Here is a 16227-nt window from a genome sequence, read left to right as displayed (position 1 = left end):
TGACACACATTAACACATCGTGTGTGTTCGACATCTTACGTTCCTTGGAAATGGGGCAGGTTTCAGTCTGTTCAAAACTTGTGCAGACTTCTAGCATTTGATATTTAGTTCTGTATTTTTTGCTTTTTCCCTTTTATACAATGTGATTTGTGTTCCACAAAGATCATCCTTGTGTTGCTCAGATAACAAGATTTGTTTGTTAGGTAATAGTTTAATAACACCCACACCACAGGAAATTACTTCTCATTTGTTTATTTTTCACTTTCTTCAAAAGCAAAATTTCAGCTCGTCTCCGCTCATTTTTTTTCTTTTTTCTTATAGAAAATGGAAACAAAAATTGCCTTGTACAAACATTTAAAAATGACTAACAGCGGGAAAAAAACCAAACCCAAACAAACAAAAAAGAAATAAACAGAAAGAAACTCTGTACAGATTAGTAAAGAAAGAGGATTAATTCTTCCTCTGGACTTGCCTGTGTCGGCCTCAGCACTGCTCTCCACACTGTGCAGTGAATTACAGCAGTAAACAAGCTTTCTAAGCTCAAACTCTCCATTTACATACACACACACTGGATTGGCAGAGGAGTGCATTACTGCTGCTGTAGACAGAAAGGATAAAGAAATACTTTTTCTTGATGTTCATTGAAGTGTTGGGTTTCATGACCTTTAGGCCTTTAAAACCTATTAAAATGTCAAGTTAATGGATGTCAGACAAAAACATTTCCCCTCTCAGTCCTGCAAAACTGTTGTTTTTGCAGTGGTTTTTGCCTGGCAACAGATATAAAGTAAAGAGAATGTGGTTATTTACAAACAAGAAAATAAGTGAAACAGACCAAATAATATATATATATAGAGATATATATATCTCATTTCTCCACTGGCCCTCTCTGATCACAACCTGATCTGATGAAACGTTTACACAATTTCAAGAACAATAAGACAATCCTACAATCACAGATAACTGACAAACCATTTTTGTTGGATTGAATGAGTAAAAAAGCTGCACTGGATGTGGTGAGCAGAGTTGATAGTGTCTGTGAAACTATAACACATAAAAAACTGTGTCTTTGATTACCTCAGAGGCCTGTTTGATACATATATACCTTGAAGATTTAATGAGTATGACATACAGGAGCTCAGGAAAGCTGACAGCACATTTTCCTCAAACTCAAGCTACTGATATTTACAATCAATTAGTTTGAATGTGACTGTGACACGAGTTTATAGTAAAAGAGGTTCAAAAAGTCTCAGAAAAACCTGCAGATCAGAGGATTATATGTTTAGGTTTTGTGTATGTAGAAGAACATAATTCTGTTTTCCTGTCTTTCTGTGTTCTCTTGCTAAACACCCGCAGACAGACAGGCAGGAGGAGGCAACAATAAGGTCTACAGTAAATATGATATAATCTGAGTTGTCATGATAAAGGTTAAGATCTGCCTGAAAAATGAGTTTGGTTCTAAATCCACTTATCCAGCACATTGTAAATGTGATTTATTAAGCACACTCAATATGTTAAATCCTTGGTTGGCAAGTTATTTGATTATCTTGATTTTAGAGGCGATGACGAAGTTTAGGTAAAAAATGGATGCGTTGTGTAGAACACTAGCTGACATGACTTCAAACTGTTGTTTAAAAATGGCAGCTAGCATCGACAGCTTGCACTGATGTCTCAAACAGTTGCAGATCAAAGATGTGATTAATCCACACTACCACACATCTACAAGAGATTCCTGCGTTGCCACAACCTGATAATCAGACTGAATTGCCAGTTTCTTTTTTACTGCAGTAACAATACAAATTCAGCTGTTGTGCTTCCGTTACATCTTCTCACATCTGAGTTGCTTTAAGTGCTCTTTGACTTGTGTATGGTTAGAATAAGCTACAAAGTGACTAAAGGCAAACTTTATTTCTTCACTTAAATATCTGAGATCCCTTCTGACTCCGTTTCCCAGAAGTCCATCTTGTATTTCATTATGTAAATTTGATTTCCAGCGATGATCTAAATGTAATAAATCTTTTTTCGCTGCGACTTTACATTTTGGTATTAGCATTGTCACTTTTAAAGACAGCCAATATACTCAAAACTTCACCTCTTGGCAGACTGAGTCAAGAAATATCAGCCTTTAAAACCCGGTTGAACCTTTGTCTGGATGCCCTTCATTTCCTTGCAGATACAGGTGTGTGGTTATTTCTACAATTAAAGGCATCACTTTGGTACAAGCATATTGCTCCTTTACATCCATTCTGATTCCTATTTTTCCTTTATGAACGTCTCACCTCTGCTCTCTCTCTCTCTCTGAGGAGGGAAACAGGCTTGAGAGCGATTTAACAGGACACACAGCTGCTGATGCTGCACGTGGCAGGGATCAAACCTGCAACCTATCTATCACAGTCTCTCTTAAGTTAATCTTTTTAAGTTCATGATTAGGAGTGCAGGAGAGAGGTGCATAGGTCAGGAAAAAACACATTAAGCAAGAAAGAAAAGACAAAAGACAAAAAGTTCAAACTGAAATTGTGATTAAAAAAACAACAAAAAAAAAAAAAAAAACACTAAGCACCCACTTCTCTCCAGTGAGCAACAGCACTGAGACGTCCCAGCGCTTGAAAGGCTGTGAACTGGCTCTTATTAAAGTTCTCACAAAACACTCTGGTTTTTCCAGCCAGAACAGCGTTTCAAGCTTCCCAAGTGGAGGAAAGCAGTCAAAAGTTTACCGGAACCGAGCGGAGCCGGGACGAACCAAACCGGTTTCATGATGAGTCCAAGTGTGTGTTTGTGTCAGTCTGTGCATGTCTGTGTATAGCAGTGTGTGTGTTATTTGTTGCGCAGCAGCTCCAGCTGGTCCTGGTATTCGGTGAACAGTCTCTGGAATCGCAGGTTCTCAACAATGACAGGTAAAACCTCCCGCAGCAACTCCCGCTTACGTAGACCCTGAACACAGAAATCAATGAAAACAAATAGTTAGCAACATGTATGCAATGCGGCGCCAGAGCTAGCTATGGCTAACTCATTAACTGGTCAAAACAGGACTACAGTGTCCACAATATGATGTACCAGTGAAATGTAATCAGTTTGAAAATAATTAGATGCAGGGAGGACAAAGGACTAATATGAGTCAGCAGTTTTTGCAGCAGGAGTAAGAATGAAGCAGGACCTCAAGTCGCTTGTCAAAATTACGGATGTACCAGCTATAGTAGCTACAGCTGTTATTTCAGTGTGTCAGATCCTTATTTTAAATCAACATTAAGGTAAATATGAGCATTAGCTGGGACTTGGTATCAGCAGACAAGCGATATTAAAGGATTGGATCAGGCCAAAAAACTAGATCGGGGAGTACAGGTGCATTTATGAAAATACATATATGAGAGTTTAGCAGGAATAACCATTGGCCTTTAATTGAACCAGCAGAGTGTCATACCAGAGTGGTGGGCTCCCAGGCTGTAGACGCAGATTTGTGGACTGGACCCAGCAGCTCCTTACAGAGTTCTCTGAGACGATACTCTGAGCCTGGAGGACACAGACGCAGACACACAGACACAGACACAGACACAGACACACACACTTAGTCTCAGCATCCAACTGTTTTTTTTTTGTTTGGTTTTTTTTTTGGGGGGGGGGTTAATATCCCTGTCAGTCTCTAGAAAGTGTGAAAACTTTAAACAGTGGCCGTCTGGTACCTTCGTTGACGAGGAAACGGGCGTAGATGAGCAGCCAGTAGCGATACTCCTGCGCTGACTGCAGAGTCAGAGCAGATGCCAGCTGATTCTCCAGGAAGGCCAGCGTCATGCTCTGCTGCAGGTGGTGAGGGGTGGACGAGAGGCGGGATGCCAGACGACCAGCACTGCAGGGACCAGACAGATTTTTTAAACTGACTTCTTTATGACATTTTATCTGGAGGAAGACGCTGGTGTTAAGAATGGGAGATTTAATATTAATGTCATACTTGAGATTGCGTCCCTGCATGACTGCCAACGGCCCTGAGGATGCAGGTGCATCGTGGGTAGATAAGCAGCTCCTGAAGTCAGCACACTGGACCAGAGAGTCCCCTTTATCAGCTATCAGAGTCCTGAGAGAGACAGAGAAAAAGTTTATATTAGAAATCATGATCTGGATTATTAGTAGCAGCTGTTTTAGGCAGCAATGTGTTTCTGGCCCGTGCTGCGTCTCCACTCTTTCTCACCATGTCTCCAGTGAGGAGCTGAAGCAGTAAGACTTCCCATTGGACAGTCCAATGACTGGAACTCCCTGCTGAGTCAGCAGAGACTGAGATACTGTGCTGTCAGCACCTAAAGGCACAAACAAAAGGTTTTTAGGGAGAATAGCACCACTGGATTCTCCAGACTCACTGATATAAATAGTTGCCTAAGTCAATACAGTGTGGTTTTACATTATCTTCATAAAAAATCTCACAGTCTTCGAAATAAACACTTATAGATTATCACGTGTTAAATGTTTTTTATAAAATAGTTCAAAATTTGAGGAATAGACTTATTTGTAAGAAGGATTTTAGGAGGAGCAGGAACATGCTGCAGTGTCTCACCAGATAAAATGGTCAGTAGAGACTCGTTCTTCACCAGAGCCTTTTGTTTCTGAACATCCCTGGACACAGACAGATAAGAAATTAACAAACTGTTTTTATTACAAACACCAGCAAACTCATTAATGCTTTTGTATAGTTCATAAAAACATAAAAACCCTTGACTGAAACGGCCAATCTATCAGCTGTTACACAAATCTGTAACAGCCAAAAGTAGTATATCAACAATATACTATATAAATCAATATTTCTTTAAATATATCTCTGCAATTTAAGTATGAACCTGCATTTGTACCACACTTCCTTTAAAATATGTTTTTAAATCAGTTCAAACAGGTGGGGACAGACAAGCTTAAAAAACATCCCTAATTAATACAGATCAAATCTAGAAAAGAAAAAACATTTCTGACAGATTATGTGAGCACTGACCAGACGGACAGCGTTGCACCAGCAGTCAGAACCATGACGAAGTGTGAGGAGCAGTGCACAGCTGAGACAGGTGTGGCCAGCTGGATGGCTGGAAGGAGCCGCCGCCCACAGGAAGAGAACACTGACAACATCCTGTCCTGACAGGCGACTGCAAGGACATCACTGAGGGGTAGGAAGAGCAAGGCAAACGGATTCAGTGTTGTTCATTAATGTGTTTATACAATCTGAATGATGGGTTTATCATATGAAAAATACTTTTCCACAATGGAGTGAAACAACTAAAGCATAAAGACAAGCTGCATCTATTTTATTTACAGTAAAACACAAGACATGTCAGCGGCGCCTCCTACCTGCTCCCTGCTGCAGTGACCACTGAGCTGGGCAGCAGTGTGTTCCAGTCTCGTCCGTCTCTGGAGCATCGCAGCTGGCTGAGCTTCGAACCTGCAACTACAGACACCTCGTTCTCCACCTCCAGGAACACCGACGGCTCCATGCTCACCTTCACACAGACACATCGTCCAACAGGTATGTAAGAAACAGTCATATCCTAAAAATAATGTCAAACTGCCACCTAAACAAACTTTAGATAGGAACATTGTGTGGAGAAAAGAGACTTTCATGAACATATCGGTTTTGGTGATGCTGTCACCGATCGAGGGTGATTAAGAGCAGAGTAGTGCATTAAACATAGTGGACTACATACTAACAGTGGTGTTTAGTGAAATCTAGTGGTGAGATTGCTGATCGCAACAAACTGAAAGCCTCGCCTCAACCAAGCGCAAGGAGGAACTTTGTGGCCACAAAATTCTAGTTGTAGAAATATGGTGCTTCAACATGGCGGCCTCCCACTGTAGATAAAAATGGTTCAATCTAAGGTAACAAAACACAACAATTCTTATTTTCAGTTTGTTTCAGTTAATTGCTTTGGTTTAAAAACAATTAGACTTTGTTACTGTCAACCTCCTACTTTCTAGGGGACTCAGGAGGGGAAGGGGAATATGGATATGATTTAAGGTGAGTAAAACAACACACACACACACGCACGCATGCACGCTGGACGATATATATCGTTTGCGATAATATTGTCGTTGTTTTGACGATGTGCAAATTTCCATTATCGAGTATTTAAATTACTTCGCCAAAAATATTGAAACGCACATGGAAACTCCTCACATCCACTTAATACACGGTGCAGCAACGCTCTCTACAGCATGGCAGGATTCAGTCACATGACTAGTGGGCCTACGTGATCACATGATGTGATCACATGACCTCTCGCTAGCATCCTCCTTGCAACAGTTTAGCAGCGCGTTGTGATGGTAGAGAGAAAATGCAAGCACCTCCAGTCCCTGAAGCTACCGGTACTTCAGATGATTTAGTGCCGATACAAATCCTATGAGCTTCAGTGTTCAGAGTGCTAAGCGCCTTCAGCGGTAAAAAGATTTTAACATTTAAAAGGATATCGACTGATTATCGTTATCGCCAAAATCCCCCAAAATATCGAGATATTATTTTTTGCCCATATTGCCCACACCTAACACACACCTAACACACACACAGACACACAGTGTGTTTGTTACCTGCAGACTGAAGGCTTTCTTTATACTTGGCGTTGGTAGTTTGAGAGCAGCTACAGGAGCTGGAGGAGCTGCCACCCTGCTGGGCTCCCGCTCTGCTGGAGGAGTTATCTGACAGGAAGAGGAGGAAGAAAAACCATGCATTTATCTCTCTGGTGCTATGTATCTATTCCAAGGACATCTGCACAAAAGGAACTTTTACCTGAACATTAACATTCTACTTGCTATTTTTTTTTTTTTTTTTAAACTGTTAGTTTCTGATTTCAAAAATATTAAATGAACAAGGCTTTGACTGACTTTCCATTAAAACAAGGTCAATAAATGTCTCCACGACCTAAATATATTACTCTTTTTTGGTTTGTTAATGTTTTTTTTAGAAAGGAATGAGTTGATCTCTTAGGATTCAATGATGTACAGGATTATTGAGACCTACATAAATTCATCTTTCCCCTCCATCTTTCTACCTGAGTGAAGGGTTGGGCGATGGGAGCAGCCATCTTCTCTTTCCTGGGCCGTCCCTTCTTCCTCTTCTCCACCACCTCTCCTCCGTCCATCAGCAGCTCGGGTTTCCTCTTGCTGAACGACAGGTTTTTGTTTATAGTGGCCATCTTGTCCTCGCTGTCGCTGCTGGTGTCTTCTTTGGATTTTATGTCTTTTAGGGCGGAGATGCCATCTTTTGGCCTGCTGGACCAACAGAAAAGTACATTTTTTCAGTTTGTTCTCTTTTTGAGCTTTGGTCCACCTCTACCCAATAACTCCAATTATACTGAGTCAATCACCTGTCTAGTGGTGTGAGTCCAGCGGTGGAGGAGATGGCGGCTGTGACCCCTGGTGTGGCCTTTGACCTCTCTGTGAACCTGGAGTCCAGAGCTTTCATTGGCTCGATCTTCGAGGCAGAAGTGAGGAGCAGACACGGCTTCACACTGAAATATAAGGAAACCAGAAAATGAGAAGGAGGGAATGAGGAGATCAAGGCCAATAAAAATGAAGGCTAAAAAACAAGGAAGAGGAGGACAGAAGGAGTGACTGAATTAGGAGTGAGAATCCTGGACAGGAAGTAAACATTCACAGATAGAACATTACAGAAAAAGAATAAAATCTCAGAGAGGGTATGAGCAAAACGTAAAAGCTTGCTCTCAGCTTGTACCCGTCCTTGTTGTCTTCCAGGCCTTTGGCGATGCTGCTGGCTGGAGGCGAGGTGAGCATTGGGTCGTGGCTGGGCCTAAGCCCCAGAGAAGAAGCCTGTCCTGGGCTGGAGTCGGAGCTGAGCTGGGAGGTGAGCTGGTTGGACATGGAGGAGCCCGAGGGCAGGATGGGAGCGCTGTTGAACAGAGCTGGAGAGAAATCCCTGCAGAGAAAGAGAGACAGCGATCTACTGTTTATATGACTATCACTACTAGTGCTACAGCTACTACTGCTAGGAACATGAGTCAGGGGTCACTTTGACTCAAGTAGAGTTCTTGACCTCCTGGTAACTAGTTGAGACCCATTCTACAACCCCAGTCAGGTCAGATCCAAAGGATATTCAGATTTATCAGATGTGGTAGGATCTGGTCTGGGGTCTGTGTGTCAATATGTCTAATACCCTGGTCGATCCAATCTCTATCAGCTCCAATCACATGGTGAGTCATCATCATTTTCATCGTCAGGAGAAAAATGTGTTTTTGGAGGCAGAGGGAGAGAGTGAAAAAAAGTTCTGAAAAAATGACATGTATTGCTGCTATTTTCCACCTTTGCTGCCCATTAACTGGTGGTGCATCATGCTGCTGCCAGTGCTGGTGTTTCTCTCTCTCTCTCTGTGTGTTTGGAGCTGTTGAGGTTTTAGATCTGGTCTAATTATCCTTGACTCAATAGCGGACCTGTTGTGTTGTTACCTTGTTGTGCAGGAGAGGTGCGACCCCCTAAAAATAGCTAAAAAGACCCTAAGAGCTCTGCCAGTAGTAGTTTTAGCTCCCAGCAAGTTAGACCAAGTTGGATTTGTCATAGATCTTAGTTAACCTCACAAATGATGCAGGTTTATTAAGCAAAAACACTTCAAATACACCATACATATTGTAGGTGGCACACAAGGTGAGGTGTCTGACAAAAGACAGCACACAAATGTATGGCACTAACAATTAACCTTTTTTTTATGTTGGATGTGTCTAATATGTGTGGTGGATTTACTGATTGTCCACCAATGAAAGCCAGTTTCATATTTTCTTACCCAGTGTCCAGTTGAGCGATACAGAGCGGTGTGATTCGTCTTCTGCCATCTGCAGTTCTTGTCTCCACCTGCTTCTTCAGAAGGTTCTGCAAGACGACCAAATAAAACATCAAGCTCCAAAAATATAATTGTTTTGACAGCTTTTGAAAATGGAGCTCTGGAACTCATAAAACATACATACATAAATAATATCTAATACATCACTGATATCTGAATCTCCATTCACATATATTTGGATATCTATATCTGTATAGCTATCACTACATACTGTCTAAATATGTAAATATAATCAGTTACTGTTTCTACATATTGTCTTTCCAACATGAATCCATTTTGTCTGAAACTAAGACTTATTATTATGCTGGCAAGAAAATCCCTTTATTAACTAAAACTGTTTTAGTGCATTTATCATATACGCATATTAAGTAAGTAATCTTAAGAGCAGATATGTGTATAAAATTCACACATGAATGAACAAATTATGATTCATATCATTATTAAACAGAACTCTGTGCTTGTCCTGAACCAAACCGACAGCAGTTCAACTTTAAGACGTTCCCACCTTCCTGATGTCCTCCAGAGACTCTCCGTTCATCACACTGTTGAGTTTGGGGGCTGAAGATTCGGGCCCGGCACAGCCCGGTCCTATGTTGGTCTGGGCCGAGTTCTGTCGCTCCTGCTGGTATTTGAGCATCTCAGGGTTCTCGATGATGGTGGTGGAAAGCTGAGCCTCGGTGCTGGTTATAGCCAGACTCTTACCGTAGATGTTCTGATGGATGCTGTTCTGTTTGCCAGAGGAATAAAGATAACATGTTTGATTTGGGTTCTTAATGTTCTTGATAGAATGATAGAAGGAAAACCAACAACCAAATAAAAACCAAATAAAGAAAGAAAGAACTTGTATTATAGCAGTCATGTCCTGTCTTGTCCTCTGCTGTTCATACCAGTTAAGAACAGTGGAAAAAATCATCAAAACATACTGGTTGGGAACTAGTATTAGAGGGGAAACACTTGAGCTTAATAATGCTGAGAAAAGAATGCAAACAGGATCTAGTTTAAGCCCAAGTCATTTGTTTGTTTGGTTTATTGAGTTTAATAGCTAATTCTCTGTTCAGTATTTTATTGTCAGATGTGACTGCATGATGTCTAACCTTCTCCTCCTCACTCAGCGGGTCTCCCAGTTCATCAAGTGAGAAGTCCAGGTAGGCTACAGTGCCGTCCATCGAACACACCAACATCCCCAGACCTGTCAAAGTCCTGAGACACACACACACACAAAACTCAGACATGTGGAGGGTGTACCAGTGATGCCATATAATCCTGTTCATTAGTCTCAAACCATAGATAATATGTATGAGTATGGAATAGGACTGGATACAGTTTGGCCATCAGCCTTCTCCCAGTTGCCAACTGTGTCACAACACCCATCTAACACTCACCAGGAAATGTCCATAATTGATTTATCAAACAGATCGTGGATGACCACTAGGGGGCGCTTCAGAGAGGTCAGCTGAGGAAGAGAAACAGACAGAAAGGCAACATTAGTATCGTCAGGATCCCTTCCAGGGTTTACGTTTGCTGGCATATGCAGACTTTTGGTCAGTATTACATGTAGATGAAAATATCAACGGCCAAAATGTCCAGTGGGAAATATGCCAAATAAGTATATATATATTCATTAAAAGCATATTAAACAGCCTCATATTGTGTGACCTATAAGATATTTTGCCTAAGAAGATTCAAATGCAAACTTTTATTATGCAAAGGTTTGGTTTTACCTCCAGTGACAGGAGGTCTCTTGTCTGTCAGTATGTATGAGTGTGTGTGTGTGTTCATCTGATTGACACGTGGCAGGTGTATTTTTGGGAACCCAAGGTCAGTGTAATGTGGAATTTCGTGCAATTTGGACACGTGACTTGTTCAATATTAATACACTTTGAATAAACAAACAAACAGCGTGCTGTGCAGCAGCGGGCAGTGTTTCAGTGCAGCACGGAGCATCTCTCCTGCCGGCTGCTGATCAGCGCTGTCAGCTTAACGGTAGAGGACAAGTAGCTGCTTCTACACATCTGTTTAAACAGGAGTTAACCTATTCTTACTGCATTAACTGTAACACCAGAGATAAGAGCAGCCGTCAATAACAGCCACTCTGTGTCACGCTGTCCTCCATTTCCATCACAATCATTCTTTCACTTCCCTCTCTGTTTCACACGTTGTGTGTTTAGGTCGTTGTCACAGTTATGTTTTTAGGCCACAGTGTTTTATTGATGTTTAAGACATGTGTCCAGTAGTAAATGGCCAGGAATACTAAGTCATAAAGTCATATGTTTTTCTCACACAACAGGAACTAAAATAGGGTTAAGATCTTTCTACTTGTTGTCACATTAACACAGTTCGATTAACAAACAAAGTGATCCGTGAAATCTGCAACTTGACTGAGGAACCCTCATCACTGGAATTAACATATGTACTACTGTTTTCTATATAAACAAACAAAACTTTCTAAACAAACTGACCCAGACAGAGAGTGATCGGTCTTTGCTGCCGACAGCGCAGCAGCAGTACGGACAGCCTGGTTTTGGAGAGCTGCCGTTTTTCTGCTTCTTCTTAAAGATCTTTGGGTTGAATTTCTACGGAGAAAGAAACCAGATCTGTATCAGTACACAGATAGATTGTGAGTACAAGGCATGGTGAACATGTGGCTAAAACTTCCTTACCACCACAGTGACCGCTTTACGGTGGCCCACAAAGTCCATATTAGTCTTCCAGCCGTCTCTCTCCACGATCTGAGCGGTGGGACCGGAATTGTTCATGGCATGAGCTGACACCAGATACTGACCATCTGGAGACCAGGACAGACGCAGGACGTGGGTCGTGCCGCCGCACTGAGACAAAGAAAAAGACCAAAAAAAAAATTATTCAGACCCTGACTGGTGAAATGTGGCAGAACTGGCAAGAGAATATACAGACATATGACAGATCGTATGAAAAACCTGAATAAATGAGTGAAAACGCATAATGCAAGCAGATGTTTCCCTGTAATACAGCCATAACAATATCAACTGCCTACTCTCACAGCATCAACAAACGCAGCCAACAGCAACAGTGTTTCTGTACCTCACTGAAGGGTTTGGTGATGTTGGCATCCATTTGCCAGTCCACTGTTCTCCACACTTTGAGGCTGTGGTCATCAGCCTGGGAGGCAATGTACTTCCCCACTGGATCCCACGTCAGACCTTTAACCAATCCAGTGTGTCCTCGCAGACAAGTCACCATCTCTGGAGAGACAGAGGGATGGATGACGAGCTGACAAGAGGGAAATGTCTTCCTGCTCTATCAGCAGGTTATACTGAATGGTGTTAGTAATAATGAGGACAGTGTTATGGGCTCACTTTTAAGAAATAAAATTATCATTAATTAATCACTTCAAGCTAAACTTCTAAACAAAAATTCTAGCTTTTCATTATGAGGATGTGCTTTGATAGTAGACTGAATATTTACATTTATTTAGTTGCAGACCTGTTGCAATATAAATTACAATACAGTGTGCAATAAAGGGTTTTCAGTATTTTGTGTGTATAAGTATTGTCTTGACTCCATCTGGTAGCAGTCTTTATGCTACGCTAAGCAGTTGCTCACTGTAGTGTCATATTTACCAAACAAACAACACAGAGTGGGGTCCTTTAAATTCTGCTTATGATGAATGAAACAACACACAGTCAGGTGGAACTGTGAAAAATGTTTATGGTCTTCTATTTTTGGAAATGATACCTTTTAAAATGTAGTGACTTTTAATTCTAGACTAGCGTGTATCCATTTTTTTTCCAGCTGCGATGCTACAAAAACAGTGAGCTCTGGTTTTGGTGTCTCCTACCTGGAAATTTGCGAGCGTTCCAGATGACAATAGTGTTGTCCACGCTGCAGGAGGCCAGCCACACGTCATGAGGAGACCACGCCACGTCCATCACATCTGCAAACAAAAAACAGACACACACTGAAATCCCTGCCTCATCCCTCAAAGGTTTCCTGTGGAGTTTTGGACCTCAAAAAGCACTACGGAGCCCTTTTTCTATGAGTGGGTTGAGGTATTAGTGTGCAAGTAGGAGGTTTCTGATGCGTATAAATGTGCATTTAAATGTTTTTTTGTGCATCTTACCTCCAGTGTGGTTCCTCAGGATTGTGACACACCTCCACTGCTCCACGTTGGCCAGCTTACTGCTTGACCCGAAAACCGTGCTTGGGCCGATGAATCTACCAGAAAAAAACACACAAGTGGTCAAAATCAAACAGCTCCAACCACCAGCTTTCTTTTCAATATAGAAAACATTCTGTGGTCAAAAACAGAAATACTGATTGAAAAAATGCAATATGACAAGATCAGACTGGACGGTAAGAGCATATACGCCATCTGTATTTGCACAGTTTGTGTTTGTGTGTATGTATGTGTATACATACGCAGCTCTCTTCCACACCATGACCAGCTTGTCGTCTCCTCCTGATGCCAGGTACAACCCATTGTTGGACCAGCGCACACAGTTCACACACGCTGCAGAGACAAACAAACACTTTTGCTGACTCCAGTTATAAATAAAACGTATATGGTATGATATTAGTTGTCTGTAGAGAACAAAAATGTGGGAAAAGATTCAAGCCAGCGACTGCCTGATCAGAATCCGACTTGTCCACAATTTAGGCATGGCTACATTGACCACGTAACCATTTCTACATTCAACAGGCTAATCTGAATCAACATGGCTGGTTACCTAAGTGATTGTCCATCTGGCAAAGCATTTTGGGAATATTCTCATTCTTCTCATCTTCCTCTCGGAGGACTGGCGCCATGTTCCAAATCATCACCTTGCCAGAATCCTCTCCTGAAATAAATGTTTAAAAAATGCAATGATTAAGACATCTTGGTGTTTTAATCTGAAATCCCCACACAAGAAGAGACGGACGAGGAAGTCTGAGGCTGCAGGAGAACATTTAGTATGGTGTGAGATTCAGAACTGGGTGCTGACACCAACACTGTAAAGTCTCATCAGCCGAGAACTTCATCAAGCACAACATCTTAACAGTGAAAGAGGTTCAGTGCTAGAGGCAGTAAACAATACAATACAGCTGGTCTTACCCTGTCCACCGGTTGCAAACTTTGTCCCATCAGGGTGGATGTCAACAGAAAATATGGGTTTGCCTGTGAGACACACAAGTCAACATTTAATGATATTTATCAAACCATAGATGCACAGACACAGACTAACAGATACTATAGAGTGATTTTGCAGAACATAAGAAAAAAAGTAGTTGTTGGGAAACATATTTGGGACACATTTCAACACGGGAATATCACAGAGACATCCGTGGTTTTGCTTTTAAACCAGGCTTCATGTTGTTGGCCATATGGAAAATTCCTTTTCTGTGATTTTCCACAGCTAAGTCAGAGCAAGACGAGATCTGACAGTGTTCTTTTTTTCGTGGTTTTGTTAGTGACTGTGGATTAAATCAACATGCAGTCAAGCATTTTTCCGACTCTCTCTTTATAAAGTACAGCTAAAGTACACTATATTCCAATAAATAAATAAAAATCAAACCACTATAATTTGTATTTACCCTGTGTTTATTACGTAGGTCTAATAAATAGTGCTGCAACATTAGAGGTGTCAAAGAAAACACATACTCAGATCATGATCAGATGTTAAAATGCAGAGACAACAAGCAGCATACATTGCAGATTGAGGCTTTAGAAACTAATTTGTTTCAAGTATAATAAGCGGTTTTGCAAAGCATGACAGTCCTTGGTGTTTGCTTATGTGTGTCTATATGTTATTTCATTTTGTGAGGAAAAAAAAGTTGCTGGTTTTAGCTTCTCAAATGTGAGTATTTGACCATTTTTTCTGTTTTAAATCATTAGAAATCGTGTATCTTTGACTTTGTCAGACTGTCAGTCAGACATAACAACACATCTGAAGACGTCCCTTTGGCTTTTGGGAAAAGCATGTCTCACTCAGTAGATAACATAATTAACTTATCATTTGCAATTTGATTAATATTATGGTAAAGTATGGACAGATTGACTGATAATAATAAAAAAAAACAATTGCAGTCCTACTGTATTATTTCACTGCAGCTTTTGCTCTGGTGTTTTATTTCTGGCTTCATCACCTACCAATGCCTATGTTTCTAAGGACTCTCTAAATATTATATATTATATATAAGATATTTCAACACTGGAGGAAGAAGGTAACTCGTGCTAGTTACCAGCATTAGTACTTAAAGTCATTTATCAGCAGAGTATCAATATCTGCTTGCTTTCTCCGTTTCGTACCACTGTAACTACATCTTGTATAAACATATGAGTACACTGATGACAGCAGTCGTTAGCTGCACCTTAAATTCAGGCCATTTCTCTATCGGTTAACTTTCCACACTGACAGCTTGGAGATGTCGCGAACAGACACTTTTTTGGCTCCATGTCGAGCTTGTTCGCGGTCACTAAAATGTCGTATGGGACGCCAAAAACACCAAACATCAAGTCACTTTGAGACAGTAACTTCGACATGGGTCAACTGGCAGGTAAGTTAGCTAGCGTCAGGGTATCTGAGCTAGCCGGGGGGGGGGGGGGGGCTAACTTGGCTAAGTAGCTAGCTAGCTAGCTAAGGTTAGCAAACATTGATACATATGGAAAAGCGAGGAGTAATACTGATAATGACAAAAAACACCCGCTGTGTGTGTTCAGCTGTGGAATTTAAGTCTGGTTTGTGAGTGACTATTAAGTGACAAACGAGTCAAACAAGTGTCGAGCCCACCACCATCATGCCTCCTTATCAATTCACCCCCCTCCGACAACAAAAGCCCAACTTGGTCCAACAGATTCCTGCACAAGCTTACCGTTGTGGCTCACCCAGCTCGGCTTCAGCAGCTTCATTTTCAATCCGATTCTTTTAATTTCCTCCTATATTAGTTTCAACAAACAATCCATCCAGCCTTCAGTTTCGTTGGAGAACTAACGCTAACCCCCTTCCCTTTGTCTCAAACTCTGTCCGACACTTTGTTGTTTTTGTGGTTCAACTCCATCCTTGCAGCAGCAGCAGCATCCCCGGGACTCCGAGCCGAGCGGCGGCGGCAGACAGGCGGCCCGGACAACAGGCGAGGTGACACCAGGCAGCACTGGAACTGTTTCCGTTATTTTTGACCGCGGACCGGAAACACGTTCAGGGCAGCTGTCACAATAATTCCAGAGGGGGGAACTTTGTACATTTTTTAAAAGGTATAATGGAATAAAACAGGAGGTATTATGTTTTCGTGTTCTTTTTACTGTAACTAATCAAAACCCGAGAGCAAAAAGAATCATATTTGTTATATCGGTGTAAAATCTTCTTGATACGGCTTTTATTTTGAAAAATTATAAAAGCGTTAGTGCGCAAACGCAGAATTTAAAACGTCAAGAAAAGTATGAGGAGGCAGTGGGTCATTTAAATCATAAG

At 41.4% G+C, this 16227-nt stretch overlaps 1 protein-coding gene across 2 annotated transcripts; it reads right to left on the bottom strand.

The window, feature by feature from the left end:
• Positions 1-236: 236 nt before the first annotated feature.
• LOC127376220 (protein HIRA) lies at positions 237-15899 on the bottom strand. 2 transcript variants are annotated; one of them, XM_051422908.1, is made up of 25 exons: positions 15632-15899; positions 13875-13937; positions 13510-13620; positions 13202-13292; positions 12903-12997; positions 12621-12716; positions 11864-12024; positions 11464-11631; positions 11263-11376; positions 10186-10256; positions 9898-10003; positions 9309-9530; positions 8747-8832; positions 7688-7888; positions 7320-7463; positions 7005-7224; positions 6544-6651; positions 5314-5462; positions 4964-5125; positions 4538-4596; positions 4178-4283; positions 3941-4063; positions 3675-3838; positions 3416-3504; positions 237-2928 (listed from the first exon to the last, which is right to left on the bottom strand). In XM_051422908.1, the coding sequence occupies exons 1-25, from the start codon at positions 15666-15668 to the stop codon at positions 2812-2814; spliced, it is 3063 nt and encodes a 1020-aa protein (XP_051278868.1). In that variant the 5' UTR covers positions 15669-15899; the 3' UTR covers positions 237-2811. The 2 variants fall into 2 exon arrangements, with proteins under 2 accessions (XP_051278868.1, XP_051278869.1); XM_051422909.1 differs by having other exon boundaries at positions 7005-7221.
• Positions 15900-16227: the final 328 nt, after the last annotated feature.

Source organism: Dicentrarchus labrax, unplaced genomic scaffold, assembly GCF_905237075.1.
Source record: "Dicentrarchus labrax unplaced genomic scaffold, dlabrax2021, whole genome shotgun sequence".
Classification (NCBI taxonomy): Eukaryota; Metazoa; Chordata; class Actinopteri; family Moronidae; genus Dicentrarchus; species Dicentrarchus labrax.
Note: the sequence above shows the minus strand (reverse complement) of the source record. Positions and strands in the feature narration are given on the sequence as shown.

Bases quoted from the DNA above. Each gene is read 5' to 3' on its own strand.
- LOC127376220 (XM_051422908.1), bottom strand. From the start codon at position 15,668: ATGAAGCTGCTGAAGCCGAGCTGGGTGAGCCACAACG. The intron at 11,377-11,463 runs GTAAGGAAGTTT...CTTTCTCCGTAG, and splicing joins GTAAAGCGGTCACTGTGGTG to AAATTCAACCCAAAGATCTT. The intron at 7,464-7,687 runs GTACAAGCTGAG...CTTATATTTCAG, and splicing joins CTGGAAGACAACAAGGACGG to TGTGAAGCCGTGTCTGCTCC.